The sequence below is a fragment of the Drosophila ficusphila genome, unplaced genomic scaffold, assembly GCF_018152265.1.
Source record: "Drosophila ficusphila isolate 14025-0441.05 unplaced genomic scaffold, ASM1815226v1 contig_198, whole genome shotgun sequence".
Classification (NCBI taxonomy): Eukaryota; Metazoa; Arthropoda; class Insecta; order Diptera; family Drosophilidae; genus Drosophila; species Drosophila ficusphila.
The window spans coordinates 4,986,477-5,003,384 of record NW_025064092.1 but is presented as its reverse complement, the minus strand read 5'-3'; the positions used below and the strand labels follow the sequence as shown (position 1 = coordinate 5,003,384).

Genomic DNA, 16,908 nt, shown 5'->3' with positions numbered 1-16,908 from the left:
ATTTTAAGATTTATATGATCTTATAAGAAGTAGGAGGACCTTAAGTCCAACTAAATCATCGCTAAGTAGGAGATTTACCCAAGGCGCAAAGCTCTTGTTTCCTTGAAGGCGAGCCCCAGTTTTCAGGTGGGCGAGGGCATCTGAACTTGGCCGATAACTTTTTGGCCAAAAGCTTTGGCCCCCGTCAGGGCTGTTTATCTCTCTCTCTCACTCTCTCGCCGATTCCTCTCCGGCTGAAACGCTTGGATATGTAAATGAATTACTCGTAAATAGCTAATGTAACTACGAAAATATTTACATATGCGTAAGTGGGTGTCGGCAACCCACACACGTAATACACTCCGCAAAAGTATCTTCAGTACTTTTTAAGGCTTTGTAATTATTTATAATTTTAACAAGGAATTTGGAAAGTACAAAATACTTTAATGATCAATCTGTGTTTTTAAGATGAGATACTATCCTTTTTATAGTTAACCTGCATTAAAATTGTTATACAATTTTGTAGAAAATTCATGAAAGCAACTTTCAGAGAAAGTTTAAACAATCATTTAATATTTTGCCAAGATATGATGATGATGATATATTTAGATTAAGGGGATTAGTAAGGCGAATGCTGTTTTGGCACTTATGAAAAGGATTTCCATTAATTTGACCCGCCAATTTGATCATTTGGATTTACAAACGGATCTTAACGTTTTTTTAATACCGAACGATCATTTAAATCGTAAAACAGATCGTTTCAAGTACTTTGAGATACATTTTAGTGATATAACGAACCTTTCTCTGCATTTCTGCAAACTTTAGGGATTTTTAGGGAAGCTCTTCGGACTATTGGATAATTTGAACCTTCGCGATGCGATTTTCTCGGAGTGCAGTGAGCGTCTTCGCCACGTGCGGAGCGTGGCAAAGCTCCAGCTCGAAAGAGAGCGGAGCGGCGAAGCTTTGTGGCGGCGCCTACGTCACTGGGCCGCTTTTTGGGGGCGGGCGAGCTTTCGGCGCCTAGAAAACAACCCCAAAGCGGCACCGCGAATCAGTCGCAAAAAAGTGCCCGTCGCCAGAACGCTGAAAAAACAGCCAAACAAATTGAGAGGGATAAATAAATAAGAATTCAAAATAAAATTACTAACTGAGTGACAAGACAGCAGCCGAGAAGCGAGCGCTGCCGCAAAATCCAATTTTTGTGTGGCAAAGAAAGGTAGTTAACACACTAATTTCTTTTTTTTTTTTTGTTGTGAGTGCTCCAGTGTGTTTCTGTGTGCGTGTGTGTGAGTGTGTGTTTATCTGGCAGAATCCTCTTCCTGTTCTCAGTTGTTTGCATTTTGATCCTAATACTTGTAACTATTTACCTGAATCAAGGAAACCGCCGAGAGGATAACGAAGGCGCAGCGCAAGGAGCAAACGTGCGACCCCCTCCATCAGTCCATCAATCCATCGGTCTATCCAGCCAGCTATCCAACTATCCAACTACCCATCCAAAGCATCCAGGAAACATCCCGAGAATCCGCGAGAGAAAGGTGACGAAAGAGAGCGGAAATAGGAGCAGGAAAAGGAGCAGGGAAAGGAGCAGGAGCAGGAGCAGGATCCACGCAAACCGAAAACACAACAAACTCAAAACACACACTCCACAAAGATGTCATGGAGATATGCGGTAAGCGAAAGGACAAAGGCGCCGAGCGGGGGAAACAGGGTTAAAATAAAAAAAAAAAACAGGAAGAGTGGGCGGTTAAGGGTAGTAATGAAGGACACTGAAAGAAAAGTGCTTATAAAAAAGAGCTTGAGAGTTTGAATAGTTTTCAAAAAGGACTACAGTTCGCTACAACAATAATATTCGTGTCTCTGTTAAATATTATAAAATGATCTATAAAATTATACAAAGTATCTAAAATTCTAAACTGTTGTATATTTTTTGAACATGAAATTTTTTTTAATTATATTGCTCACTATTAGGATATTACCAAACTAAAATAAATTTATACCAAGTAAATTGTTTCGGTTTCAAATGAATTAATTTAATAATTTTTTTTTTAAATATGAACAGTAAACCTAGAAACCAGAAACCTTTTCTCTGCAACTGTTCATTCATCAGAAGTTTCTAACACATTTTTGCCCAGTGTATTAAGGGGTTGGGGGCGTGGCGCAGGCTGGTTTGTCAAGTGCCGCGTGGCAGACTTTTCGACGCTAGCTTCGGGCATCTGTCAAAAACAGCTGATGACGAGCGATGATGACCTTGACTCGCCTCAATCTTTGGCCATGTCCTCCTCCTCTTCCTCCCTCTACCGTTACTCTGGTGACCCAATTTCCACCACCCCTTTTCATCCACCCACCCAACCACTTCACCTATAACCCACAAAGAACAACGACATAAAAAATCAGGGTAGGGAAAATAGAATTTGTTCTATTTTCTGTGGGGACAGAGGCCTTGGCACATGTGTGCACCACCCAGCGCACCACCCACCCACCGCCTATTTGAAGGCCTCTAAATGCAAATGCAAAGTTCAAGTGCCTTTCCAAGGCGTGGCCACCAGCCAAACCACCGAGCCACCCAACCACCCAAAAGAACCCACCGAACTATTTCCCAACATGTGGGTCGTTAAATAACCATCTTTGTCTGTGACTTTTATCGGGCGATTATCCTCGCATTAACTTGGTTTTGGCGCCTCATATTTTGGGTCACCACTGCAGGTTGTGCTGGGTCACCATTCGGTAAGAGTGGGGATTGTCCTTCGAATTAGTGTTCCCAAAAATGTATCCAAGCCTTTCGATTAAAAATGTCAACCGAAATAGCTAACCTTTTCAAAAAAAAGTTTGTAGTAGTTTTTAAAATTATAAAAGCAAAGTTATAAATTGGGTAAGAAGTATTAGGTAAATATAAAAATCAATATTTTAAATTTTAATTAATTACATTTAAAAGATTCCCTTCTTACGTTTATCACTTTCTTTATGATTTACCAATTTAATTATTATTTTCATAGCGTGGTTAAGCGATCTTAACGAGCTTAAAAAATCTATTTGGATTTCTTCTTATAGAAACTCAAAATTTTAAAGATTGTTTTATTTGAATAATTATTTTTCCTATCAGGACTTAAGACTTATGATCAAGACCATACTAGTTCTGATAATAGCTTATAAAAAGTGACATTAGTTTAAAACTCAGTCATTGCACATTACAAGTGGCCATAAATCTCTTTTCGCAAATATGTCATTTAATGGGGAGAATTTCCACCTAATTAAAAACTCCCACCAAACCAACTACCCGCCCTCGAATTAGTCTAACCGAATTAGTGACGCTGCAGTGGATTTGATTGACCCAAAAACGCGGATCGGTGGTAATAGGCTTTTGGCCATTGTTCGCTGGCTAAAGAAGATTACTCATACGCCGAGTGGACCAATTAGGTTGATTATAAAACGCAACGCTAAGTGAGCCAAACCGAATGAACTTGAGATTCCAGCCGAATCGAATGCAAAAACTTAATGAATTCGGAGGCAGTGAAGCGAATTGCGATGCCGCCTCTTCCGCCAAAAAAAAAAAAAAAAAAAAAACAAAAAAACGACAGTGGCTCAAATTAATTGCCCGGCTTCCGTGTAATGGCCATTGTGAAGTGCTGCAAAGTCCGCGCAGCAGATAAACATATATATATATATATATATATAAATATATATAGTAGTACTGCCAGTGGTATAAGTACGAGTATGAGCCCCCGGAGCTTAGCTAAAATGTCAATGTCATCGCCGTTTTCCGCTGCCAGTGCTGCTGGCTCAGTGTCAAGCCCATCGAGAGCGCTAATTGAACAATCGATAGAGCACTGTTCGAGCCCACATATTATATATATATATATTATATATATATGTTTATATTTATATAGGTATATGTGTATTTGTATCGTAGTTAAATACTATATATAGACGCTTTGTGCCGATTGTGGGCGTGTCGCATCGCAGCTGTTGCGCCTGGTTGAGCAGAAAGCGAAAGGCAAACGCTTTGCACTGCACTGAGAAAAATGGTGGAATTTATAGAGATTCCATTCACGTTTTACCAAAAAACTTACCTCAAAGTAAGATTTTTTTAAGAGTACTTTTTTAAAGTAAAAAGTCGCAAAAAAGGTTTATAATATATACAACATTATTGTTCAGGAATAACGTAAGATATTTAATCTACAGATTAATTGATTAACATAAAATTCCTAAGACCCATTTTCAGAAAAATTTTAGACAATGCTGATAGCTTGCAAACTTAAGGAAAAACGAATAATTAATATTTAAAAAATATGAAATAAACTGTAAATAAAATTTATTTAATATTTTTCTCTCAGTGCCTCAGCTGAAGCTGCGGCAGAAGCTGAAGCCAAAGCGGCAACTTAAAAGCGTTTCCCCATTTGGACCAAGCTGGAAACCCACCCAAAATGGGAAACGTTTTTTCAAGCTCAAGGTCGATCTGTGATCTGCTTTTGGCCTTGGAAAATGAGGGAAATACTGGGGAAGATAGGAGGCAAATGGGTTGGGAAATTAATTGAATTTCAAATTGTATAACAATAATGAAATTGTGACGATTTACTTAGAGATTAATTGCTTTTAAGTGACAGATTTCCTTATGGCAAGCGTATGTTAAACCCTTTTAGGTTCACTTATTTGCATTGCAGCTGCATAATTTTGTGGATCACAGGCAGCCAGCAATCTGATGGGATATAGCGGATATAGTGGGATAGTGCGATAGTGGGATAGATATTTCCCAACCCATAAACGTGGCCGCCTTAAAAGGCAAATAAGGCATTCACTGAATTGCGCATTTAATTGAAAATTTAGTTTTGCAATGTGAGAAAATTGTTTTGGCTTTGTTTGTTGATTCGCTGGCTGCCAAAGTTTTTCGCGCTCAATGTTGGGAAATCAGCTGTGGAATGTCTCTTTCAGCTTATTTTTTTTTTTGTTTTTCATAATTATCTGGGGAATTTCGTATTTTGTTTACATTTTTCCTTTTTTGGTGGATTGGGGGCATTTCGCTCGTTGGTTCGTTGACTGTTTAATCAATAACAAAAGAGTTACTGCAGGATACTGGCTTGCATGTCAATGCGATTTGCATTTGTCGAGTGCCCGAAAAACTATGCAGATTATGCAGATATACTTCTATATCTATATGCGCAGACAGATAACTATATGTGTGTCAAATATGTATGTAGATTTGTCAATGCCAAAGCCAGGCGAAACAGCTTGTAAATTTTGTTTTGGCCGAACATTAATTGTTGCTCTTCATTTTGGTATTCATTAATTTCCAACAATTTCAGACTAGAATTTTCACACTTGAAAAATGATTTTGGGGAAAATTGTTGTTGTTCTCGTTTCTGTTTTTTTTTTCTCGCTCTCATGTTTCTATTTCTGGGAATTTCTGTGCTCAAGGCCGCAAGCAAGTAAATCGCAAATAAATTAAAAAAGTTTTAATAAATGCTTCGATGGAAAACGTACGGAGATGCTGCAGGGAATTACTTTTATAGTGCGCATTTGTATATCGTTTTCTATCTTAATAAAAGTAATGGAAACATGAATTTAGCCTTGAAGTGAACTAAAAAGTAAATAATTATTGTACATGTATTTTTTTAGTTTTATAAAATTTTTGAAAATGGTTTCAATTTTACGAAAGGCAATTTTTCTGTACAAAATTGTATTTTTTTAAATATTCTATACTCTTATCTAAAATAAGAGAGCATAATACAGAAAAATAATAATTGTTTCTTTAATTTATTCAGTTTATTAACTGAATGGTTTTAGAATTTAAACTCAAATCCTTTAGGAATCACATGAGATTGTTTGAAATTTACAGCTGACAGAAACACTGTTGATTAGTAGCAGTTTAAAAAATAAATAAATCACCCAAGCAGAAGCACATAACAATATTAAAATTCAATTAAAAAATGCTCTCGAAAACCCTTTGGTGGGTTTTCAAATATTGAATAATAGCGAGTGGCAAGTGCACAAGGCTGACCGCATAATTTGCTCCACGTCCTTCCTAAGTTAGTTTAGTTTATTTAGCTGATTGCATTGTCTAGCCGCCACAACCTCTTCCGCCACTCCCCTCCTCCCCATTTCCCCCCTTCCTCCCCCTTTTCTATCCACTCTGTTCCACTTTGCGGCAGGCATTGTTTTTCCATTTAGCCTGCTGCACTTCCTGCAGATAATATGGCATGGTATATGGTATATTATACTCGCAAAGGAGGCGAACGGAACCAGAGAAGTGTGTCTGGCCCAGAGGTCAAGCGGTGGCCCAACTGTTGCCACCTGCAGGCCGCAACATGTGGAGCGGATGTGGGTCAGGTGGTGCAAGTGGCAGTGGTTCGCTGGCTCGCTGGCTCGCTGGCTCGGTGACTGACCCACCCAGTGGTGCCAAAGGACATCAATCGCAATCGAAACGAGATTATGACATCATCAAGTGGCTGCTGCAGTGGGGAAAGGCCTCCATTGAGAACTAGTTTATGTGGCTTGGGGGGAATATAATTCCAAATGAGGTTTTGATGCAGTCTTTTGACGGGGCAAATGGGTTCAATTTATGGTGGGAAACAATTATAATTGTGCTTTAAAGCACATTGGAAAAATGAGTTTCGTTGTGCAAAGTTTTCTTATTTAATGGTGTTAAGAAATTGTCATTTATCTTTCAAACAAAGTAAAATAAAAGAATAACTCGTTGTTTCAAGTACTTATCCACTGAACAACAGGTATTAATATAGCTATTATTATATAATATAGTAAAATTTATTAATACATATTAATAATTAATGAATACATATGCATTAAATTTAATAATAAAAGTATTTAATATGGCAATTATTGATGATTGAAATTATTAATTAGTGGCTTCTATAAAATCGTAGCCCTAATTTATAACATATTTCAATTAATGATTATTGGAACTACAAAAAATGAATTGTATTTATTAATTATCATAGTTTCAATATTTCAATCTGTTTGCTTGAGAATTCCCTTTTTTCCCCTACAACATTAAAATGTATGCTTAATATTTTCTTTGCATAGACAATCAGTTAAACGAATTTGGCGGAAAAGTTTCGAGTGGCCCCTTATAGTTTCCTCCCCTCAACACCCTGAATAGCCTAAAAACACCTCTCAGGTATTCTGGCCCCTTGGCTGTCGACCGTTTTCAAAGCGGCTATAATAAGATACGAACGCTTTCAAAGTTGCCAATAGATTCACTCACACGAATCGCTTTGCCAGCGGAATCGGGGGGAAATCGGAATGGGAATGGGAATGGGAATGGGAAAACGCTATATAGATGCCACGACTCTCTATATCGGGCTATATATGCTGGCGATTAGACGGGGCAAAGCGTTCCAATCATTCGCTCAATCATGCCAGTGTGTTTTCCCCTCGCTTTTCGATTTTGTTTCCATTTGGCGTATGCATTTTGTTTTGTTTTTTGTTTTTTTTTTTTTTTGATTTTCGTATCTGGCATTTTGTTTTTTTCCCCTTTGGATTTGTCGTGTCCAGCTAATTGTCTTGTCATGCGGGCTTCACATATATATTTCTATATATTTCTATATACTTATGGGTGGGAGGGAATTGGCTGGGGGCGTGGGATGAGTCACAGACAACAAATTCGTTGCTGGGTTCCACTTGCTCCAATATATTTTCTCTTTGCATATTTCGACGTGTTTTTTTCATGCTTTGTTTTTCACTGTACATCGGTGAGTAATTTTTTTTCTATCGAGTATTTTTAGATGAAAATCAGTTTGGCGGGGGAGGAGGAGGAGGGGGAGAGTGGGCGGGAGCGGGAGCGTAATTTTCTTGGCAAGGGGGACAAGGTCAAGGCGCAGCTTCACATTCACCTGAGCAAAAGCTTTCCCTCTATTTCCGTTTCCACCTGATACAGCAACAGTTAATTGGGATATATTTAGGTTTAGGATTTTTTTTTCAGCGCAGATATTTTCCGTATTGTGTTACCCTCAGAAATGTTTTAGGTTTTATTAATAAATATGTTCCTTGTTTGGGTTAGATTTCGAATATGAAATAATGTATAGGATATGCTCAGATTTGTGAAACACAAATTTTAAAATGCTTGGTTAATTTATCTCTCATTTAATATATATATTTCTTAATATTTTTGTTTCCATTGGTTAAATTTCAATGCTTATTTAAATTACGTTTTCGGGTAATAAATTATTTTAGATTTCTTATTTGGTTACTATAAATAAATAAATTGTGATTATTTTTCCAAAGTTTCGTTTTTGTTTTGTCTACCTCTGTTTTTATGATTTCCATTAATTTTAAATTTTATTTAAAACCACACTTTTCAGCTTCTCACGGACAGATACACCAGCAGCATCGGCGATAGATATAGTCCCCACTATTATCAGGTTTGTCCTATCCATCAAGAATAGCTTCGCATGAGGTTTCAATGTAAATCTGCCAATCTGTGTTTTAAAGTCTATGCTGTGCTGTTTCAACTGCTACCTTTTTGTAAATATTTCACATAACCTTTGCTGTTTTGTGAGAGCAAAAATGTTAGAGCTCCTGAATTCCAAACTAACCGAAGTTTAAAACTAATATTTGCTAAATGTGCCGCACATAACACTCGTTTTTAGCAGATATATGGGCCACGGCGAACATAATGCTATAAATAATGTCCACATTTTGTGCGCTTTTCATCAACCGAATTAGAACAATTAACCCGCACACACCTTGCGCCAAAAAACCAAAGAAAAAAAAATAGAATTTCTCGCTTATATATAAAGACGTGTTCGCCGAGAGCTACTATGTATGCCATAGATCAGTCACAATAGATCAACGGCAAAATGTTAAAGAACTCTGGCGACAGATGCTCAAAATCGTGCATTTGATTTTTTCTCTCGATTTCCCCAACATTTTTTTGCTTTTTGTTTTTTTTGGGGCCGTTCGCCTTCGTTTCGCTCATTTTCGTTTTCAGGGTCGCATGCCGCGACAAAAAGCAAAAGTTTTCAGAAACGTGAACCAATCCTATCCACCCACCAGACCCTTCCCCTGCCCCTTTCCCTATTTTCCCAGATGATGGTATTATGACAAGTCAGACAGCCGATAGCCAACAAAAACCTATAAAATAGGGAAAACAAAGCACAGCAGGCAAACCGAAGTTTTCACTTTCTGTCCCTGAGATTGTCAGACAACGAAAACCATACAGACATATATATACTATATATATATATTATATATATATAAATATATATAAGGAGGAACCCTCTGAGGCGACCTCCCTCTATCTGTCTGATTTGTCATCTTTTGTAACCAAATTGCGACCTTCGCCTTTCCCATAAATCTGCAAGCCAAGGCATTTTGTTTCCTGAATTTTCCTTTTCCTTTTTTTTTTTTTTTTTTGGCATTTGGCGCTGGGCCTATGATGTCATGTGAAATGTGGTGGGGGAGTCCTCGGAAGCCTGCCGAAATGTCCACAAAATCTAATTATCGAAGGACTTCTGCTGATTTATATTTATACTAATTTTAAAGGCAAAAACTTATTTCTTTTCTCCATTTTCTCAACTCCATCGTGAGACTTGTAAAATAAATCTTTCGGTTTGAAGGGTTTTTGACTGGCGTGCTTAAAAAGTAATTATAAAATTATAAGAATAAATATAAATAAAATTTAACCTAAAATTTTGTTTACATTTTCAAACTTACTAGTTACTTTTAAAATAATAACCTATATTTAAAGCCAACAAATAAAACGACCTTACAAGATCCGAAGGTCTTAAAACCAAGGTCTTAATAGTGCATTGAGTCATAGGGACAATAGTATACTAAAACCTTGATGAATTGTGTTTCGTTTTATTTGTGTGGCATGAAGATATCGCTGGTTCTCTGGGGCTTTACTCCTTTCTGTGCTTTCAATTACTACTCAAACATTAATTTACTAATTGTGTGTGTAATTTTGGACTATTCTGCAGTCGCCCAGCCGCTTGGAGACCTCCGAACAGACCACAGGCCGTCAGCTGCAGCGAGTCCTTCACTACTCGATGGCTCCCAGCCGGGCACTCCCAGGACTCAGACTTAGACCAATCCACGACGTTGACTGCGATGAAGTCTATCCAGGCATCTACATTGGTGATGCGTAAGTAATCCTTTCCCTAAGGGAAATATTTCCTTCAAATATACATACTATATATATAAATATATAATAATAATTTTTATGTATCTTAGTGCGGCGGCCAAAAACAAAGTTTATCTGCGGATGATGGGCATTACTCATGTTCTGAATGCCGCCGAAGGATGTCGCTATGGTCAGGTGGACACCGGACACAGTTACTACCGGGATATGCCCAGCATCAGGTGAGTCCTGCGATCCAAGGATCCCAAGGATCCCATTCAACCGACAAGAGGCAACAACATGAACAATCGAAAGGAGTTTCGAAATTCTTAAATACTTTCGCTCAAAATTTGTTCATATTTGATTTTGTTTTGATTTCGGCACACATTTCAAAATTTCTTTACAACAAAATTCTTGTTTTTCTTTCTCTTCTTTTATCTTTTCTCTGCACTCCAAAAATACCATCTTTGTACATACGATATTTCATTATAATTTTCACAATCGAAAATCATCCTTCATTTTCACATCGATTTTTTGGCTCAACTTTGTTGTTGCTGTTTTGTTGTGTGATGTGTGTTTGTTTGTGCAATAGACGCAACCATAAGGACTGTGTTTTTAGGTACATGGGCTTCCCCATGGTCGATGCCCCAACGACGGACATCTCGCGCTACTTCTACGTGGCCTCCAAGTTCATCGACAGCGCCATCAGCAGCGGCGGTAAGTGGTGCGGTAATCGGTTCGGAGTAAGCTACAGGATTCCAGATTCAATTCGAAATACAATATGTATATGGAAATTTATAAGAAACTTTTGGTAGAATGGAGGTTAGGGAGCCCAGCACATTTTTTTAATCTTGCTATTCTATTATCTATTAGATATTCTTTGATTACAAAATGTAAAATATACAACAAAATAAACAAAAAAGAATATGAAAGGGTAATAAGGCTTCATAGATTGATTTGATATGTTAGCATATGGTAAATTTATAATTGTATAAAAATTAAAATAAGTCCAAGTTCTTCTGTCAGTTTTGCAGAAAGGATAATTTCTAAAAAAAACTCTTTGAGTGCTAGTTAAAATCCAGTACTTTTAGAGGATAAAATAGAATACATAGTAATATTTATTTATTTATTTATTTTACGCTGTATGCCTATGTTAATATACTTGTCTTAAACGTTGGCATGCGGTTCAAAAATCATTGCCATAATTTTTATCTTGTAAATATCTTTTTAAAGTTTTAAATTTGGAACATCTTTAGTTTAGAGCTCATGTAAGAATAGTTTCTTGCGGAGCACTGACTTACTTAGGGAGATTTCCGAGTGCAAGCTTACTCTGGACTGCTTACCCCTTATCAGACCTAATCAAGAGCCATTACTTACCCGAATTTGTTTGCTATGCAGGCAAGATCCTGGTGCACTGCCTGGTGGGCATGTCGCGATCGGCCACCTGTGTCCTCGCCTACTTGATGATCTGCCGGAAGATGTCGGCGGTGGATGCGATACGCACGGTGCGAATGCGACGTGATATTCGGCCAAACGATGGATTCCTGCAGCAACTGGCCGATCTGGATATGGAACTCAAGCGCAAGAACCTATATCCGTATTAGTGCAAATATCGGGGAAGTGGGCGGAGCCTAAGATACAACCAAAGATCGGGAATGGAAATCGGGGGGAAAATGTGACGTGGTTCTTGAAAGGATCCCGAAACTAACCAAAAAAAAAAAAAAAAAAAGAATATTATATTTGAATGAAAATGAAAATCGTTGTTCTAAACAAAATTGAAGCCTACAAAGCTAACGACTTATAATGGTAACTTGGTCTTCTGATATATAAACTGTTCATCCCCAAAACTGTATAATCGCGGCATACCCATTATTGTAGGACTAATATACACACAGACACATATATATATATGTATATATATATATATATACAAACAGCCAGAAGGGAATCAAGTTATCTCCACTCCCTCACACACACACACTTATATACACACACACACTCACCAGAACACACACTTAGAGACCTAGATTGGTAGAGCCACGAGGATCGAAGCAATACGAGGCGATCAACCTATATACCTTGCCTACTATATACCTAGACATACAGATTTATATACATGTATTCCGGACCCACATCTATCTACGTATTTTTTGTAAGGCTCATCTGTGTTAACGTTCTGTTCCATCTCCATTTCCATATTCTTGTCCTTATCCCCAATCTTCCACCCCCAAAAACATAGATATATATATGTCTACATATATAAGAAGAGCTGAAACTAGATCATGAACAATGTTCGAGGATACAAACGTAACCAGATGCATATATACTGATATATAACTGTGTAACGGATATACAAGCATGCGTTATATACACCTATACCATATATATATATATATACTATATACACCAAGTGTGGACAATGTAATAAAACCAAATTCATATTTTCTAGAACATGTACGATGTTTAAGAGCAGACGAAACAAATAACTAAACCAAATCAAATGAGCAGAACAAGTAACTAAAAACTAAACTATACTTAAGAAGTGATTAATAATAAAAACAGACAAAACTTGAACAGAATTATTATTGAATCAGTCTAGTAAATTTATTTTAAGGCCGTTAAATGGTTTTATGGGATTTGTCAATATCCTATATATATTTTGTTTCATTTTTATTTCCTTGCCGAGGGTATTATAATTTCAGTCCGAAATGATTCTAAGTGCATAACTTTTCTAATTTTAATACGATTTTAAAGTGGCATACCTCTAAAAGTTTATATTTTAATGCTTTAACCAACTGCATCATTAGAACATTTTTTATATTTTTTTCAATTTTCCAAATTTCCTGAAAATAGCTTTCCTGAAAATTGGTCAGAATTCACTAATTCCAACTTTTAATAATAATAATAATAACTTTTTTTAAATTTTAATAAGATTGTAAAGTGGCATACCTTTATAAGCTTGTATTTTAATTTTTTAATAAACTGCATCATTGGTTAAGTTTTTAATTTTTGATCGATTTTTTTTTCAATTTTATGATACATAACTAGAACAATCTAGTTTAATGGCAGCAAAACAAACCACAGAAAAGATATCGCATTATTCAGGAAACTACTGTTTTTAATTTGTGGAGAAAGTAGAATGCCAACTTCAACGGTTAGAAACCCTGAAAGAGTTTCGGTTCCTAGGTTCCTCTGATTTCTTGGCGAAGTGTGAAGGAAATTGAATTCGATTTCCCCCAGTTCCCACCCTTTCCCCCTTCGATTTGCCGTGGAGTTGTGGGGTCTCGGACATTAGCTGCGCCTGCTAACTGCCTGGAAACACCTGCGGAGGCATCTTCTTATCGCGGTGCCTACCTTTCGGACTCACCTCTGTGCGTAATTAAAACAGATGATATTGACTACCTACCTGGAACTGTAGCTGCTGCAGCTAGAACTTAAGCCGAATCGGAATCTGAGCGCCCTGCTAACCGCATAGTTGACCCTAATTTGGAACTATCAATAACCGAGGCGAACTGATCGAAAAAAAAAAATAAAAAATAAATACTAAGGAGGAGAACCCAGCAGAGCCACCACAAGATGGTCCAAAAACAACGAGGGCCGCGAAGATTTCGATCGTGCGCACAGTCAAAACAATAAAATTAATGTCTCCGCTCGGGTTCACGGGGTTCACGAATGGTTCGGGATCAGCGGGTGCCACTTAAGTGATCCCCGAGTGGAATTCCACTAAACCCTAAACAGGTAGCAGTTGTTAAAAGTCGTTGAACAACAAATGGAACAACACCGTTTTCAAGGTACAACCACTTCTTCGCATCCACTTCTAGACTCCACACCACCGCTCGGTTTATAGTGCACAAATGGCTCTTAGATATGCAGACTAGTCCAAAGGAACTCGACTTTGGCCGATACGATATCTACGAAAATTGGTATACGGGGTGCTAATACACGAAAATGTGTTATAAATAGTAAATCAAGGCACTGTGTGTGGTTCTGAATATTATGTGGCATGGGAACTTAACCCAAAGTGCTGGAAAATCTTTCAAAAATTTGTATATATCTTGCTAGTTCATAAAAGTGTAGTTTTACATACTATCCTTTTCAATATTGCTTGTACGTTATAAGTTTTTATTAAAATATAGTTAGTGATTTACAATTTGGCTAAAAAGAGAGGGATATATCATATAGTACTTTACAATCTATTTCAAATCCCTCAATTATTAACACTTGAATGACCTTCAAAGTTGAATGTAGCTATTGTAAACTATAAGTTTGATATTCCTAAACAATAGCAAACTATATAGCTAGTGTATTTCGTATTCGGAGGAGGTCTCCATAACTTCTTGATCTGGTCAAATGGCAAATGCGACGATGTCCAGCGGCGTTGTTGGTTTTTTTCGGCTCACTTTCCACGGAGTGGGGATGGCTAAACTAGTTCTTCGGTTTCCCAGGCACCGAAGTAAGCCGCTAAAAATCATTTTTCAAAGCCCACACTTAAGACCCGCACTTCGTGGAACAGCTGGCCCCCTTCGAACCCCGAACCCCGAACTATATCCATAAATGTATACCGTTCAGTTAATATCCCTCAGCTCCAGAGGGGTGACACATGCTCGGGACTCGGATCGGGAATGGGTAAACGGATGAGGACTCTATGCACATGAAACAATTATTATTATTAATAAGTTAGTTTTGCTCCACGTGCCACCATTCTTCCCATTCCCTTCGTCCCCGAAATTGCGTTATAAGATTAAGCATGAAAAATGTTACGAATTTTCCTCTCTCATAATTAATCTTCATCTGGCGCTATGTTTGCCTCTTCGTGTGTGTGGAATGGGCCAGGGGATTCCGCATGCAAAAGAGTTAAATAATTATAAGTACACACACTACTGGCGAAAAGGGTGAGGGTTTCGAACCCTTTTGGTACACGGCAAAATATAAACTATTTTCTAGGGTTAAAAATGAATTTAAAGGCATGAATAATAAAGCAGTTATTTTTATATAAACACAGAATTTTATTAAACGCATTAAAGCCTTTTTCCAAGTTCACAAAATAATTTGTTTGTTTGTTTAGTGTTGATTATATGTTTATGGAATATTAATTTATTTTATTTTAGTTTTGAAATAAATTTTTATATATTTACAGTTTTGTATTTAATGCTTTTTCTCTAAGTTCACAAAATAATGGTGGTTATATTATCTTTCAAAGGTATTGAACGATTTCCAGATAAAGACAATTTAACGTTTGAATTGAAATTTCTTGATATATGTGATGTATATATATTTTTCCCCTGGTGTATTTACTCTGTTCGGTTCCCCTTCGAATCGTCCTTTTAAGCTCTACAAATAGTTGATGGCCCAGCAGCTGTGTCCTGGCGAATCAGGAGCAGATAGATGGCGATGGTGAGTCCAGGATTCTGGTGGCAAACGGGGGGGAATTACCTTGTTACGGCTTTGTTTGAGCACCTGCAATTGTTTGCGAAGCCAGCAAGTGTGTTATTTATATCCCTTTTCACACACAAATATTATTTAATTTTTATGGCGCTAATTAAATTGATAGAACATAAAATGTGTGGTGTTCTGCTGTAAAAACGCATGTTAAAAAAAAAACCAAAAAAATTCCCTTGTTCATTTAGTTTACTTTAAAGTAATATGTTTTTCCTTTTGTACGAAACTCCTTTTTATTTGTTCAATGGAACCTTTAAAATTTAAACCATTACTTTGCCCATTCAATGAATGTCGGCATTTTGCACATTTTTTATTTATATCCCTGCACTCATTTACAGCCAATGCTGAAATGTTCAATTGAAAGCGTTTAATTAAATTTACCCACAAAATAATAAAAGTTAAAGAAATGCCAATTCATTTTTACACTCCAGCGCTTTGGAAAGCACTTTGTTTTTATTTTTTATTTTTGTTGTTGTTGTTGTTTTTGTTGTTTTTTGAATTATTAATGAGCTCAGGAGCTTTGGGAGTCGCAGCAATTTGGAAGCGCTTACAGCACACAAACTCACGCAACTTAAGCAAATATTAAATGCATTTTGGCCTTTCAACGAAAATGGGCAAATTCGAAAAGGGAAAAGCCAGATGGAAGTGCAGAGATGGGAAATTTGTGGCTGCTCGACGGAGTGAAAAACAATAAATAATGCAGCCAATTAAAACTTTGGCTGTTTGGCTTCAAATTCAACACCAACACCAACAGCAGTCACAACAACAAATGTAACAACAACAACAACAACAACAAAAAGTAAAAGCAATAACAATGCGTTGAGGCAACAACAAAATGTGTGTACATATAGCAACAAATGCAATAACAACTAATTGACAAACAACAGAAAATTGAATGCAATAAAGCACATGGCATGTGGGTTAACTTATACATATACGGCACAGTTCCGATCCAGCTCAATATATATACATATATGTACGTATATTTGTGTGTATGCAACCATCGGAAACATGCACTTAGCCATAGATACACGGATATATGGTATGCTATGGTCATCTATCTGGTCGGTGTGATGTGATGGACAGACAAAAATCAATTAAAAAAGAGAAGAATAGTTGGAAACGGAAAGGTAGCTCGACTGAGAGATACCTAGTACTTGAATACCCTTGAGCAATTACAGAAAACTGGGACTGAATTAGTTTCTGGTTATTGGAAATTATTGGTTTCAATATTGGTCAATAGATTCGAATGATTGATTGGCAAAAAGTATAGAAATAAATAATACAACCTCTTTTGTATAATACAAAAACTAAGGGAACAGAATTTAAATAAATAAGAATATCATATTCGGTATTAAAAAAATAAATTTGACTAAGAGATTTAAATACCTTATTCATAATACAAATAATTGAATTAA

At 36.9% G+C, this 16,908-nt stretch overlaps 1 protein-coding gene across 4 annotated transcripts; it reads left to right on the top strand.

The window, feature by feature from the left end:
* The first annotated feature begins 1,038 nt into the window (after positions 1-1,038).
* Positions 1,039-12,630, top strand: LOC108087597 (dual specificity protein phosphatase 3). Of its 4 annotated transcripts, none has more exons than XM_017185032.2 (7): positions 1,039-1,195; positions 1,357-1,648; positions 8,292-8,351; positions 9,912-10,075; positions 10,165-10,293; positions 10,671-10,768; positions 11,450-12,630. In XM_017185032.2, exons 2-7 carry the CDS (start codon positions 1,631-1,633, stop codon positions 11,653-11,655), a joined length of 675 nt encoding a protein of 224 aa, XP_017040521.1. In that variant the 5' UTR covers positions 1,039-1,195; positions 1,357-1,630; the 3' UTR covers positions 11,656-12,630. The 4 variants fall into 4 exon arrangements, with proteins under 4 accessions (XP_017040521.1, XP_017040520.1, XP_017040523.1 ...); XM_017185031.2 differs by having other exon boundaries at positions 10,644-10,768; XM_017185034.2 differs by lacking the exon at positions 8,292-8,351.
* Positions 12,631-16,908: the final 4,278 nt, after the last annotated feature.